The 14,492-nt window shown below is 53.1% G+C and overlaps 1 protein-coding gene across 2 annotated transcripts; it reads right to left on the bottom strand.

Moving 5' to 3' along the window:
- Nucleotides 1-1,412: 1,412 nt before the first annotated feature.
- LOC123822899 lies at nucleotides 1,413-14,152 on the bottom strand. 2 transcript variants are annotated; one of them, XM_045845064.1, is made up of 9 exons: nucleotides 14,022-14,152; nucleotides 12,860-12,961; nucleotides 12,474-12,620; nucleotides 10,640-10,783; nucleotides 8,800-8,943; nucleotides 7,528-7,659; nucleotides 4,866-5,030; nucleotides 4,463-4,609; nucleotides 1,413-2,694 (listed from the first exon to the last, which is right to left on the bottom strand). In XM_045845064.1, the coding sequence occupies exons 1-9, from the start codon at nucleotides 14,074-14,076 to the stop codon at nucleotides 2,462-2,464; spliced, it is 1,269 nt and encodes a 422-aa protein (XP_045701020.1). In that variant the 5' UTR covers nucleotides 14,077-14,152; the 3' UTR covers nucleotides 1,413-2,461. The 2 variants fall into 2 exon arrangements, with proteins under 2 accessions (XP_045701020.1, XP_045701021.1); XM_045845065.1 differs by having other exon boundaries at nucleotides 4,463-4,606.
- Nucleotides 14,153-14,492: the final 340 nt, after the last annotated feature.

Genomic DNA, 14,492 nt, shown 5'->3' with positions numbered 1-14,492 from the left:
GTGCGAGGCTCTGCTTATTCTCGACTTGCTTTTCTATGTTTTAGATAAGTGATGTTTTTAACTTGAAACCCGTGCTCACCAGAAAATTAGAAATGTACAATAAAATTAAATTCCCTGCCCAGGTTAGCTCCTCCCCACCCCCCACAGTCCCCTTCTTCCCTACAGACTCCCGTCACTGGGTCGTCCTAAGTCGGGTTTCCGCTGCAGTGGGAGCGTTTCCTGACCACCTGCCAGGTGCAGATGGGTCATATCCTGGCCGCATCCCCGGGGGCCTCCAGTCTCACAGAAACAGCTCCTTCCGTTTTCTGCCCCCTCCACCGCCACCCCAGGCTCCTCTGCACCCAAACCTGAGGGCAGACGTCCTCCAGGCCCAGTTGGGTAGCAGAAGGGGCTTTGGGAGAGAACACACACCTTGACTGCGCGACCCTCCGGGATAACAATAGTAAAGGCCGCTATTTGCTCGCAAGGGACTCCCCACGTGGGCTGTTCCGATTTCTGTGCCCGTATCAGCTCTCCCGTCAACTCTGTGGAAGCAACCAAGTTCCTGCTCCTGGACCGTTTCATGCCACAAGGTGTTGAGGTGATTTGTTAACAGCCGCAGTAACCGTAAGCCCCCCCTTTCTTTCTTCCAACTCCCCTCCTTCCCTCTTTTCTCTCCCAGCCCTGCCAACACCGTGCCAGCCATTCCCTGTCTGAAATTCCTTCTGTTGAAACACCGAAGGTGTTTTTTTCTTGTCCTAACTGATCCCTACCGATCCCCCGTCTTTGCTAATAGAACCCCGTTTTGTTTTGTCCCTGAGGCAGCTGTGTGCCTGCTGAGAGGCGAGGCCTCTCTCAGCCCCAGGCACTGAATCTTGCTTAGACGAAGTCAATCAGGACAACCCATCGCCTTGGCCGGCTCAGTTCCGGCCAGCGGGACTGAGGGAAGTCGGCTAGGAGACGGTGTTTCTGGGAAGACGAAGACTGGAGACCACCACCTCCTCCAGCTTTGGGTTTGGTTGTGTGAGGTCCCAATGGCGGAACAACGGCCGTCATCCAGCGAACACGGGCGTGCTGAGGAGGGCAGGGCAGCAGGTGGGTTGTGGAGGACTCCTCTGACCTGCTCAGTCAATGCCCCCTGCGGCCCCTACCTCCACTCGCTCTGTCTGGTTGTGTGTTTGCTCTACGGTATCAGCTAGTCTTTGCCGCTCCTTCCTCAGGCCTTCGCTTGCAGATCCCTCCGCCCCTGGAACGCCCCCAACCTGACCCTGGCCATCAGCATGGCCCTGTCCCTCACCCCCTGCAGGTCTCACTCAGATGTCACCTTCCTGAGGTGACACCTCTCTTAGCCCACCTCATACAAAGTGTGCCCCCCTCCGCCCAGCGCCCCCATTCCCCTCCCCCACACTGGTTTTTCACAGCACTTACCGCCGTCTAGTAAATGTGATGTTTATTATCTCTCTCCCGCACCGTAACATAACTTCCTGAGAGCAAAGGTTTTTTACAATGTATCCCTGGTGTCTAGAACTGTGCTCGATCGATTAGCGTGATCCATAAACATCTGTCAAATGCGTGCTGAGTGAATTGTTTCAGTTCTCTTAGTCGGACTGTCCATTGCTTGCAGCTGAGTGGTTCCCGGCCTTCTGCCTCCTGTGAGCGCCCCACTTTCACCTCTCCGCTCGGTCCTCCGGGTCCATGCAGACTCTAAGGTGACGCTCACGCCAGACTGAGCATTAGCTCTCATGCCCACCCTGGCTCCCAGACATTGTCATCTGCAGGTCCCCCCGGGTCCCCAGTGGAGAGAGCAGACCACCTCAGGGCCTTGTTTGAGGCTGCGACCCCCACGAAAAGAAACCCAAACCACTCAGCTTGTGTGATGCGATTCTTTCAAACTTGGTGACAGTGGACACTGAGCCGACACAGAAGGGGGGCGATGGGGTGGGGGAGGGATGGCTGAGAAGCCTGGGGGGGGTGGGGCGAGTTTGGTCCTCAAGCCCCACCTTGGCTGCCCAGGGCTTGGCTAGACCCTGAAGAGGGAGAAAGGAGGAGGAGGAGTTGTTTCCCAATGTTCAGGAGAAAAGACACAGCCCTAGTCCGCGGCCGCAGCCTGGTGTTGGGGACGCCCTGCTTGACAGAAGGCCTAGGCTTGGAGGGCCCGGGTGTGGAGGAGAATGTGTAATTATGGAGGCGTCTCTCTGGTCTGGGGAGGAGAAACAGCCCAGTCGGAGGGAGGAGGTGTGGCCTCGGGGAAGCTCTAGTGTTAGGGAGGGCGTATAGCCTTGGGGGCCCTGGTGCGCGGACAGTCCCACGTGGGGGAGCCCTAGTCTGAGGGCGGAGGCTCACCCCTTCTTGACTCTCTCACCAGAACCTTCCAGGCCCCTGGAAATGTCCCAGCAGAGGGGAGCCAGGGTGCCTTGTAGCCATGAGTGGAACCAGGGGGCGGGGGAGCTCCGGGGAGAGGAGCGGGGCCAGGCGGGACTGCTCACGAGAGTGCCACGGTGAGCAGCGCGGCCACCAGCACAGGCAGGGCGAAGCGGAGGCCTGGTGCTGCTCCCGAGTCGATAACGATAACGGCGCGCAGGGTGGAGTTGCACTTGAACTGGCCGGTCAGCCGGTGGCCGAAAAGAGCCCAGAGCCCCTCTGTCCCGGTCCGGGTGCCGCACAGGTCACGGGATCCGCAGCCACGCACTCTTATGTTCCCGCGGCCTGCGGAGTCTGGGTGGGAACGGTGACATGAGGATGCGCACAGGCCGTGTCACCTGCCCCAGCGCTGGAGTGCTCTCGCTGGGGTCCCCACTGGCACCAGCCCCGCCTCCCCGACCCCAGACTTCGGGTTTCTCTAACTAACAAATTCCCCTGAAATTCCCTCCAGCCCCTCAGTGTGCCGGTTGTACAGGGTCAGAGCCTTGCTGAGGTTTTGGAAAAGAAAACTGCCACATCAAAATGGAAGCATGGCCCTTGGCTGGTGTAGCCCAATGGATTGAGCACTGGCCTGGTAGCTCAAAGGGTTGCTGGTTTGATTCCCAGTCAGGACACATGCCTGGATTGTGGGTCAGGTCCCCAGTAGGGGGCACCTGAGAGGCAGCCACACATTGATGTTTCCCTCTCTTTCTCCCTCCCTTCCCCTCTCTCTAAAAATAAAGAAAATCTTTAAACAATTAAAATAAAGTATTCCCTCTTTTATTTATCTCTGAACTTCTCCATAATACAAAAGTTAGAAAGAAAGTAAGCCTCACAGCACGGCCTGCCTTTTTCTCGTTTTGCCCTGAATTGGAATACACCTCCTCAAAGAGCCCTATCTGTGAGACGCCCCACACCCACCCTCAGGCCCTGCCACCCACATGTGTCAATCACATACAGTTCCCCTGATGCCCCCAGAAGCCCCCCCACAATCAACACAAACACATGGAGCCACCCTGTCCAGGAAACACACACCCAGGCACACACATGACACAGGGCTCGCACACCCAGTCCCTGAGCGTTGCTGGCTGCTGGCCTGTCTACTGCACATGAGCCTTCCCCGCCCAGTTCAGTCGTGACCACTACCGTTGAATTCCATCGGTTCTGAGAGGCACATCCTCCCTCCTACCCACACACGCGTTTCAACATCTCTGAGTCAAGCCGTCTTCCTGTCTCCCCCTCAGTATCATCTGAGATGCACTGCCATGCCGTATGCCCACTCTTGCTGTGTTCCAGAATAACGCTGTTCAGTACAGCAGCCCCTGGCCACGTGCGCCGGCTGAGCACCGGAGATGGGGCTGGTTTGAACTGGGAGGTGCTGTGAGTATCAAATCTGTACCAGGTTTCAAGGGCTTAGCAGGAAAGACTGAATGTAAGAGTTAGCTTGTTATAATTTCTTACATCAGTCCCATGTTGACATGATGGCTGTTGGATATATTGGCTTAAAAATAAAATATATTATTAAATTAATTTCATCTGTTACTTTGTACTTTTTTTAATGCAGCTACTAGAAAAAATTAAATTATACACGTGGCTCACATATTTCTTTTGGAGAGCACTCATCTGGAAGTTGTGTGGATTATCTTCCTTCTCACAACAGTCTTATGAGTCAGGGACTGTAATTATCCTGCCTTTGTCTCATTTTGCCCTGAATTGGAATATTCTCAGATGGGAAATCCAACACAGAGAGGCAAAGTCACTTGCCCACAGCCGCCCAGCTCATCCGTGGTATAGATTTGGGATGTGACCCCAGGCAGCCTGATCCCAGACTCCAGCTCTATGCCCTCGGCTCTATCACATCTCTCACGAGCTCACCTCGTCCTCACAAACCCCCGTGAGGTGTGCTTCCAGCACTCCCACTCACCAGAAGATAAAAGTGAGGCTCAGTGAGATGCAGGCACTTATCTTGGGTCACACAGAGCAAACGATAGAGGGGGACACCACACTCAGGCATGCCTTACCCAAAGGCAGGGCATTCAGGCTCACTCACGCCCACACACGCACACACATCCACACACATTACCTTGTTCAGATGCCACGTCCAGCTGGACACACTCGGTCTCCCCGAGGGGACATTGCATGTACAAGGAGGAGTTGCAGAGCCCCAGGTAGCTGTCAGCACATGTAGGACACAGGAACTTGCTGAGGGTGTGGGAGACCGGCAGAGCTGCTGTGTGAAGCAGGGTGACAGTCAGCCGGGAGGACTCCCAGGGCCCCTGAGGGCCCTCTGTGCGCTCATGGGCTCTACCACAGGGGACTGACCGGAATGGGCTTTCCCACCGGGCTGGGGTCCGGGTGCCTTAGGGCAGCCTGACTGGGGAATGGGGGTCAAGTGAGGTCTTCTCCAACCACGGGTAAACTCTCTCCCCCAGTCACCCTGCCACCTCCTTAGCCACCCACGTGACTGCTTTCTGGTGGCAGCATACCGAGAAGAGTGGGCTTCTGGCAGTTGCCGTGGCAGCAGGTGGTGTTGATCCAGAAGCCAAAGCTGTTGCTGTAGGTCAGGGCAGAGATGAGGCTGTCAGACTTGCAGTCTTTGGAGGCCACGCAGGAGCCGTTTCTCCAGGCCATGTGGTTGCCTTCCGCTAGGGCTGGAGAGGTTTGGGGGCAGACTTGTGAGGAAGAGCAATCACCAGCCACCACTTCACTGCACCCCCCAAAGCCCTCTGGGTGTCACTGCTGGCACTCACTCGGCCCGAGACCATGCATGATGCACGCAAAGCCTGGCATTGTTCACCAGGACGCATAGTTCAGGAAGCCTTCCTTCCCCTGCCTTCTCCCCTCAGGATTCCAATGGACAGGTAGCTCTGTACCTGCCACCTCTCCCCGGCCTATCTCTGAGCACCTCAGGCCCTCCGCCAGAAACTTCTCTAGGGACCCAGAAATGCCCAGCCTGGTCCACGATCCTTACTATTCCTACTCATACTATTTCCGTGCATCTTGGAATCTATACCCAAGAAAGTCTTGTTTTTAGCTCAACTCCTCTTGCCATTTACAGAAATGTGCTATTTTTCCCTTCAAGAGGCAGATGGACAGGGGAGTTTGGGGACTCCCTGCCCAGAAAGTTGCAGTAGATATCAAGCCACGCTGGCCACGCTGTGTCTCCCACTCCACACACTTTTTTGGCAACACGACCTGCCCACTCCCGCATCATGAGGCGGAATCTATTTCCTCACCCCTTACGCCTCAGCTGGCCTTGTGACTGGCTCTGATCTATAGGCTGTGGCAGAAATGACACTGTGCTGGTTCTGGGCTTAACTCTTAAGAAGCTACCGGTTTCCACTTCTGTCTCCCGGGAAACCAGCCACCATACTGTAAGGACACTCAGCTAGGCAAGAGCCTAATGGGAGACCCGATAGAGAGAGGGCCCAGAAACTGAGAGGCTGAATTGGACATCCCAGCCCCAGTTGTGTTCCCGGCTGAATGCAGCCACTTATGTGACCTCAACCTTCACTCCCTAGAGCAGAAGAATTGCCCAGCTGAGCCCAGTCAAGCTGCAGAATGGTGGGAAATAAAAATCATTGTTTTAAGCTATGAAGGTTTTTTTCAAATTGTGGTAAAAAATGTGTTATAAAATTATCATCTACCCTGGCTTGTGTAACTCAGGGGATTGAGTGCCAGCCTGTGCACCAAAGGGTCCCTGGTGCAATTCCCTGGCAGGGCACATGCCTGGGTTGTGGGCCAGGCCAGGTCCCCGGTAGGGGGCGCATGAGAGGCAACCACACCTTGATGTTTCTCCCTTTCTCCCCACTTCCCTTCTCTCTAAAAATAAATAAATAAAAGCTTTTCTAAAAATTTACCATCTTAACTATTTTTAAGTGTAAAGTTCAGTAGTGTTAAGTATATTAACATGGTTGGGAAACAGATCTCTAGAAATTATTTTACCTTCATTTTTTTTTATTGTGGTTCAAGTACAGTTGTCCCCATTTCCCCCCACTGCTTTCCCCCACCCCAGCCATCCCCACCTCCCACTCCTGACCCCACCCCCTCTTGGTTGCATCCATGTGTCCTTTATCCTTATTTCTGAAAACCCTTCCACCTTTTCCCCCCTTTATCCCCTCCCCTCTGGTTACTGTCATTTTGTTCTTCATTTCAATGTCTCTGGTTATATTTTGCTTGCTTGTGTGTTTTGGTGATTAGTTTCCACTTACAGGTGAAGATCTCTAGAAAGTTCTCATTTTGCAAAACTAAAACTCTCTACCCATCAGACAGCAATGCCCCACCCACCTCCCGCATCAGGCTGCTTTTTCTCCCCATGATTCTGACCACTTCACATCCTCACAGGAGTGGAATCACATGGTGTTTGTCCTTTTGTGGGGAAGTCACGACATTTTTAAAAATTATTTTTCGTCCTGGCTGGCGTAGCTCAGTGGATTGAGCTCGGGCTGCGAACCAAAGTGTCACAGGTTCGATTCCCACTCAGAGTACATGCCTGGGTTGCAGGCCATGACCCCCAGCAACCGCACATTGATGTTTCTCTCTCTCTCTCTTTCTCCCTCCCTTCCCTCTCTAAAAAATAAATAAATAAAATGTTTTAAAAAATTATTTTTCAATTACAGTTGGCATACAGTATTATATTAGTGTCAGGGGTACGACCTAGTGATTAGACATTCAGATACCTTACGGAGTGATCACACCAGTCAGTGCAGATCCCTCTGACACCGCACACAGTTATTACGATATTATGGTCTGTGTTCCCTGTGCTGTACTTGCATCCCTGTGACTGGTTTAATAACTGGCAATTCGTGCTTCTTAATCCCTTCACCTTTTGCTCCCAGCCCCCCACCCTGTGTCCTGTCTGTCCACCACCAATTTGTTCTGTGTCTCTGAGTTTGTTTCTGTTTGTCAAGCCTGTGTAACAAGTTAACTTATTATTTAGCAATAAATAGTAAACAAAGGTGGCACCAGATTTTAAACTCACATCCTCCCCTGCCACCAGTCTCTGTCCCCCATGGCCAGGAAAAGGCTACTGTGATGGCAGTAAAGGCAGCAGACCCAGGGTGGGGGGAAGGTGCAAGGAGGGGCCTTGCTGTGCCTCAGGCCCTGCTTCTGCCTCCACTAACAAATCCTGTCCCCAGGGACACTCACCCAGGAAGCCCTCCATCTGAAGGCAGTAGTTCTTATCTGCTGGGCAGGAGAAAGCCTCACAGTGGGAGCTGTTGGAGCAGGTGAAGCAGGTGGTGACCTTAGCCTTGGCGTGGGTCAGAGTTGCATGGGGACCTGTAGGAATAGAGAGACAGGCTGCTGGAGGACAGCTTGTGTGTGTGTCTGGACGTGCCTGGGTGTGTCTGAGTGTGTCTGCGTGTGCCTGTGTTTCCAACAAGGCTCGGGGTGCCTGGATCCACTATATGTCAGCGTACAGATGTGAACATTCATGGAGACTGGCATGTTGCAGTGTGTCTGTGGGTGTGTTGTGCTTGTGCATGTCTGTACCTGTCTCTCCCCTGGTCTACATGCATGGATCTGACAGCCGAGGTGTCCCTGCACACGTATGTGACGTGTCTGCAGGAACCGCATGTGTAAAAACTCCATGGTCCTTGCTCCAGTTGTTAGGAATCCTGTTTTGCACTTTTTCCTTTCCATATCGTAGAATTTTGAGCTCCCCAATCTACCCATCCTTCGTTAGGACAATTAATTTCATTCACTGTTTATTTTTGAAATGAAAACTCCTAGCAGCTGGTAATCTGAGGAAGTGAAGGCAAGAAGCTTCCCTCTTTGCCTGCAGACGCATTCAGAAGATCCTCTGCCTCGAAGAATTGTCCTCACCACGAGATTTCTACCAAAGCGTCTCCCGTGTTCCTAGAGTGGGAGAAATGCTCCGCTACCCAGGTTTGGAAATTTCCTCTATCACCCCTGAAACATCTGTAATTCTGCTCCGATGTCTCACTCAGAAAGCTGCTGCCCTGGTAAGCACTGTCTCAATCAGCAACTCTCTTTTCTGCAGGATAAAAATTATTGCCAGTGTTCTGTTTTAAGCCCAGAGGAGACTGTGAGCAAATCCGTCTTTTGCACAAGCAAGAAAGGGAAGAAAGGGAAGATTTCTTATTTAAACCGAGTTTACATCTCTAATGTCACTTAACACAACAGGATGTTCGTGGTTAGAAATGCATGCTCCTCTGTAGTGTTTTGGGTGCCAGGATATAAACGTGAGTGTTTGTGGATGTGTGGATACATACCAATGGGATTTTCTGCTTCTGGGTGTGTCAGGTGGTGTGTGTGTGTGCATAGGAGTTATTACACTCCCTGGGACCATTATAGTGGCAGTTGGGATACCCTGGGGACATGCAGGATTGGGAAGGATGAGTGGGATCCGGGGAGGGCAGAGAGGGTAGGGTCTCAGAAAGTCAAGGTTCAAAGCACCTGGCGTGGTGGGAGGAGGAGCCTTGTTGTTGCATTCAGGTGGGCTTGTGAGATGAAATCCAGATGCTTCTGGGCCCAGGGTGGTGTTCACTTGCAGGTCGCATACCTCTGGTGTAGCACAGCCCCTCAGGATTTGTGGACCCGCTGCAGAAACAGGGGGAAGCTTCAGGGGGGGCTGAAAGCCTGAGTGTCACACCTTGGTATCTGTCTTTCTCTGTCTGTCTTGTTAGTTCTAGATGACTCGTTTTCAAATATGCCTGGTCATTTCTTACAGCCTCTTGTCACCTGCTCATTTTCATGATCCTAACTCTGTTCCTTCAAATATGTGACCTACAGTTCTGTTCTGGAGCTGATAACCACAGCAGCTGGGTTCCGCGTGGGTCTGCACCTGCTGTTCCTCACTCCTGCTGTCACCATGGTGGCTTGCTTCCTCGTGCATTTCAGGAGCTGGTGTCTGGTCAGTGTTGATCTGTGGAAGACCTGGTGGCTTCTCGCTGGAGAGGACTTTCCTTGGCTTATACCAAGAGCCAGGAGGTGCTACCAGCCTGGGGTCACTTCAGCCTCCTCCCAAGGGCCCTGGCCCATGTAGGAGTCTAAGGCTGAGAGCCCCAGCTACGCTGCCAACCTAAGATCCCAGCACCCACAGCAGGCTGTCACCAGCATTTCCTCTCAGGGCTGCTGTGCCTTCCCGTGGGTGCTCACTGCTCTTGTTCCAATTTCTGTTAACGCTTTTCTTTGGTTCGGAGACCCTTGGAAACGTCCCTAAGTTCGTGTAAGCTCCCAAAAGCAGGGAGGAGGGTTTTTGTGCCGCACCCAGGTCGTCTGTAAGGAATGGCACACCCAGGGAGGTGGGTGATGGGAGTGATCTGCCCTGGGAGCAGGCTACGAGGAAGTGCCTTGTCTCCACAGTGTTCGAAAACAATAATAAAGCAGACTGAACATCCGTCTGCTTGTCATTGTCACTATATACCGGCATCTCTAAACAATGGCAATGACGAAACACTCATCCCAGCCCCATTCCCGCCCCTCCCGCTCCCTCTCCCTGTCCTCCCAGGATGCCACTGATTGTAGCGAGAAGACCCTTTGAAGGACCTCGTCCACCATGCCTTCAGGAGCAGAAGTGGCCACTTCCCTCTGCCACTTCGCTGGCATCACAGTTAGCGTATCCTCTGGTCACTGTGGTTCTGTTCTAAGCCCTTTGTTCAAAAAGCCTCTGCTCCAAACTTTTGCAAACACACTGTGGGGGTTTTAAACATATCTGCTAACTCTTTGAAACATCAAGAGGTGAGGGTCTACGCCTCCTCCTTTGAAACCAGATGGACCTTTGTGACTGATGCAACCAGTAAAGCCTGGTAGCAGGGACATGGTGTGACTTCCAAGGCTAGGTTGTCGAAAACCATGCAGCTGCCACTTTGTTTGCTGGAATACGTGTTCTTGGAGCCTTCGGCCCCCATGTGAAGGTGGTGGCAGCCATGACAGAAGGAAGCCCAAGCTTGCCCATGTGGAGAGGACACACAGACAGGCCCCGAGTCCACATGTGGGACAGAGATGCTCAGCGAGCCCCTGGCCACCCTCAGCCCTGCAGTTCCAGCCCCAGCCGCCTTCTGACGGCAACCATGAGAGACCCAGAGCTGTCCAGCTGAGCCCTTCATGAACCCCCAACCCACAGAAACTGTGACTTAATCAAGTGGTTGTTCTTGTTTTAGGCCCTTGCATTTGCAAGTGATTTGTTAAATAGCCATAAATAACCAGAACGCCCATGCAAAGGAGCCTCAACACTTATTTGTGCAGGTGGGAGGGAGGCTCGCCATGCAAACGACCGCCTGAAGGGAGCCCTTACCTCCGTCCCATGTCCCTGCGAGGGTGACACAGACGTTCTGAGACCCAGTGCAGTTCATGACCGAGAGGGTGTCGCACGAGTCCAGGTCCTTCCCGGAGCAGTAGGGACACTTCACCCCGTTGGGCTGGGTGTCCGGCCTTTGCTCTGGTGGGAGTGGGAACAGTCGGGGTGGGGTGGGGGCTGAGGAGCACCCCCACCAGCCCTCTGTTCTTGCTGCCTCCACCCTCCACAACCCAGAACATTTTCCTCCAAAGTGGGGCCAGCCTGGTCTCGGCCGCCTCCTACTGGCCCCTGAAGACTCATTTCCAGAAACAGCAAACAGAGCTGTGGGTGTTGCTGGCCCCACCCTCTTCACTTGTCCTAAGCAAACCTTCCTGCTGGATCCTACGAACATTTCTTGAGTGCCTACTGTGTACCAGGCCCTTTTCTGGAGACAACAGCACTGACCAAATAGACCAAAGCCTTCCCTTAAAGCCCTCAAACTCAAAAAGGGGTTAAAAAGCGATCCTGTTATTTTAGGTTTTAAGATATTGTGGCACTCTGCAAAAGAGTGGGATTGCATCTTCTGGCTTCTCCACCATCTGATTAATTTTCAGAGCTTTCTTAGAGATCTGAAACATTTCAGAGGAAGCTGTTCGAGCATATTTTTCCTGCGTCAGAACTAAGCCACGAAGCATTTTAATGTGTGTTTATATAGAAATATTGGCAAATACAGAAAAACAGACTTAAAAAAACGATAACTAGGAACCGTGCTGGCTAATACGTGGCCAATGCCCACGCGAGGCTATGAAGCACTTGAAACGTGGCTGGTTCCTCTCTCGATGTGCTGTGGGCGTAAGATACACCCTCATTGTAGAGGCTCAGTTTGAAGAAAGAATGTAAAAATCCCTCTTTCAAAAGATTATATCAATTGTACAAGTGTTGAAATAATATTTTAGGTACATTACATTAAGTAAAATGTATTATTAAAATTAATTTCACCTGTTTCTTTGTAACTTTTTAATGTGGCTACTTGAAAAGCTTTCATTACGCATATAGCTAACATATTTCTATTGCATGGCATGGCTATTGCTCCTCTACCAAGAGGAAATTACTGGATTTTGAGGTAGTCCCTTTGATCCTGCTTCACGCGTAGGAGTTTTGGTCAATGCAATTTTAATCATAACTGACATTTTATATTCTAAATAGCATGCCTGCCTGTCAAGCTGGACTCAGCTGGGGTTTTTTTTCCAGTTGAAGTGCACAGTTTTTAGGAGGAAGGACACCCCAATAGTTTGAAAGGATGGCTAGGAGCCCCTGAGTGTGGCACTGTCTCAGGTCTCCCCCTTGCGACCTCAGCCAAATGCAAATTCTTTCTTTGGAGAAATTTCCAACCCACAAAAAGTAATCTTTATCGCCACTCAGGGCCCGGTCTGCAGTGGGGCCAGTGAGGAGCCGCTCACTGTCAGGGTTGTGCCAGTGCGCAGTCAGCCCGTGAGGGTGAGCGCCCCCTTCAGTTGTGCGCCCTGGGCCCCTCGAGGGCCTCACTCCACCTGGGCTATCCCCTCCCCCCCACCCACCGTTACCTTGGTTGTTCTGCTTAACTCGCCTTCGGGGGAGCCCCTCTCCTCAGGAGAAATAGGAATTGGAGGCTTCTCTCGAGCCCCCGAGTGACCTAATCCTTGATGAAGTGCCTACTACATTCCAGCTTTGTGGTAGACGCACCCCTTGCAAAACTTACTTCACACCCATTTTCCAGATGAGAAAACTGAGGTTTTCCTTGCTCCCACTAGCTGGGCAGAGCTTAAAACCGAGGGTGGGTTCCCGTGACACCCCACCCGGCTGTGTGACAAACCTGGCTGTGCAACCCGGCTGCAGTTGTTGTCACAACAGCTTGTGCTGACCCAGAGACTGAAGTGGGGAGTGTAGGTCAGGGCGTAGACATGTCCTTGGCATTTCTCAGGGGCCACGCATGACCCATTCTTGATGAGCATCCCATTCTCTGGGGACAGAGGTGGAGGAGGGGCAATGAGAGGTCCCCCAAGCCTTCCCAGACCCCTGCCCTCTCTGTAGCAATCCCCAGAGGTCGGCCTGGGACCACCCCTGCCCCCCCACCCCAGCAGCGCGGAGCTGAGCCATGAGGCAAAGTTCGGCCCCTCCCGCCCCAGGGTGGCCTCTCCCCTCCGACCCCTGCCCACCCACTTCACCCAGCCTCTCTGCCCAGCCCTGTGCGGTCCACACCCAGCTGCATCTGGCTGAACAAGCAGGAGTCCTGGGTGGAAGGACAAGTGATCTCTCTGCATTGTCCCAGAACAGAGCAGGATGGACACGTCTTGGAGGTCCCTGTAGGGAGAGAGGAGTGATGAGACCCTGAGCTCTGAGAAGGAGAGAGGGGAGGAAGAACACACACACACACACACACACACACACACACACACAGGACTGGAGAAAAGGCCCTGTGGCTGGTGCGGGGTGGCGGGCAGCCGGGGTTGTTGGGAGAAGATCAAGGAGCGTTCCCCTGGAGGTGTGCGAAAGCCTTCTGGGAGGGTGCAGCCGTGTGGGCTAAGGTTTGGAGGTGGGAATGAGCGTCGCCAAGCTGGGGCTGCGGGCTGTCTCCACCCTACCCACCAGTTCTCACCGGGGAGCTCTGTCCCCAAACAACAGCCCCCTCGCAAACCCAGAAGGGAACAGGCTTGGGTGGAATTCCCCTTCTTAGGCTGGGCTTGCGGGGGAACCCCTCGGTCCAGCCAGCCTTCTTCTTGACCTCCAGGGAGGCCCTGGGGCTCTTGCAAGGAGCCTTATAGCTCTCTCGGAAGCACAGTCCGAAGACTGCTGCCCTTCCTCTTAGAGAAGAAAAAACTGAAGCCAGATGGACAGAGCGGCCACCCAAGGTCACACAGTGAGATCCCGGCTGGGTTCCAGGCTGTTTAATTCCCAGCTTGGGCCAACAGTGGCAGATTTAGAACCAAAAGGGCAGAAAGGCAGGTGAGGTAAAGGAATAATAAAAATTTCTCCTTAGTATCAATAAAAACTCCCCTGCAGACAGGCCTAATATGGCCTGACACTGTCCTAGGCCCTTAAAAAGCTCCTCAAACATATTGATTCAATGAACAAGCCTCTGAGGCAGGGTCATTGCCACCCTCATTTCATAGAAGGGAAACAGGAGCACAGAGAGGTTAAGTGGCTTGCCCAAGGTCGCACAGCTAAGAAGTATCAGAGCCAGGATTTGAATCCAGGCAGCCTGGTTCCAGAACCATGCTCTCAAACACACCCTTCAGCTGCCTCTGGGAGACAAAAAGCAGAGGTGGAAGGAGCTGGGGCTCAGTCTGAAAAGCCCAACTGGCACCACCCATGGGATGGCGGGCTGGCGATCACTCCAAGGGACCCAGTGCAATGCACCTACCTGCTGAGATGGCCAGCGCTCCAAGGAGCACCAGAGTAGGGAGGAGCCGGAGCATGATCCAGGCTGGAGAGGAGGAAGCAGGATACGGGTGCCCTGGCCTTTTATTCAAGGTCCTTGGCTAGGGTGGCAGCCTGTGAGGAGGGAGAGCAAACAGGCTGGGGAGATATCAGTCCCACCCACCGCCCTGGCCTACTGGGACGTCTGGTGAGGGAGGGGGCTTAGGGAGCGTGGAGATGGGGAAACTGAGTCCTACGAGGCACGTGGGTGAAGTCCCGGGCTACTTGGTGAAGCCAAGGAAGGAAGAGGAACAAGTGGCTGTTGTAATTATGACTGTGATCAACAGGTTGCCTGGTCATTCCAGAGAGACGGTAACTCACTGACTCCTTACAATGGTCTTAAACGCTGTTATCATTAGCCCCAGCAGGGACACTGGAAATATTTGCCTGTCAGTCAGTATCGGCCAGGCCATGC

Source organism: Phyllostomus hastatus, unplaced genomic scaffold, assembly GCF_019186645.2.
Source record: "Phyllostomus hastatus isolate PE091 unplaced genomic scaffold, TTU_PhHast_1.1 phas_contig_468, whole genome shotgun sequence".
In the NCBI taxonomy this organism is placed as follows: Eukaryota; Metazoa; Chordata; class Mammalia; order Chiroptera; family Phyllostomidae; genus Phyllostomus; species Phyllostomus hastatus.
The sequence above is the reverse complement of the archived record's forward strand: the minus strand, read 5'-3'. Positions and strand labels throughout refer to the sequence as shown.

What these genes read in the sequence shown, in the direction of transcription:
- LOC123822899 (XM_045845064.1), bottom strand. Translation starts at nt 14,076, where the DNA reads ATGCTCCGGCTCCTCCCTACTCTGGTGCTCCTTGGAGCGCTGGCCATC. An exon ending in GTTCAGCCAGATGCAGCTGG is followed by an intron (nt 12,621 to 12,859) that starts GTGTGGACCGCA and finishes CTCTGTCCCCAG; the next exon opens with AGAATGGGATGCTCATCAAG. An exon ending in CAGCCGGGTTGCACAGCCAG is followed by an intron (nt 10,784 to 12,473) that starts GTTTGTCACACA and finishes CACTCCCACCAG; the next exon opens with AGCAAAGGCCGGACACCCAG.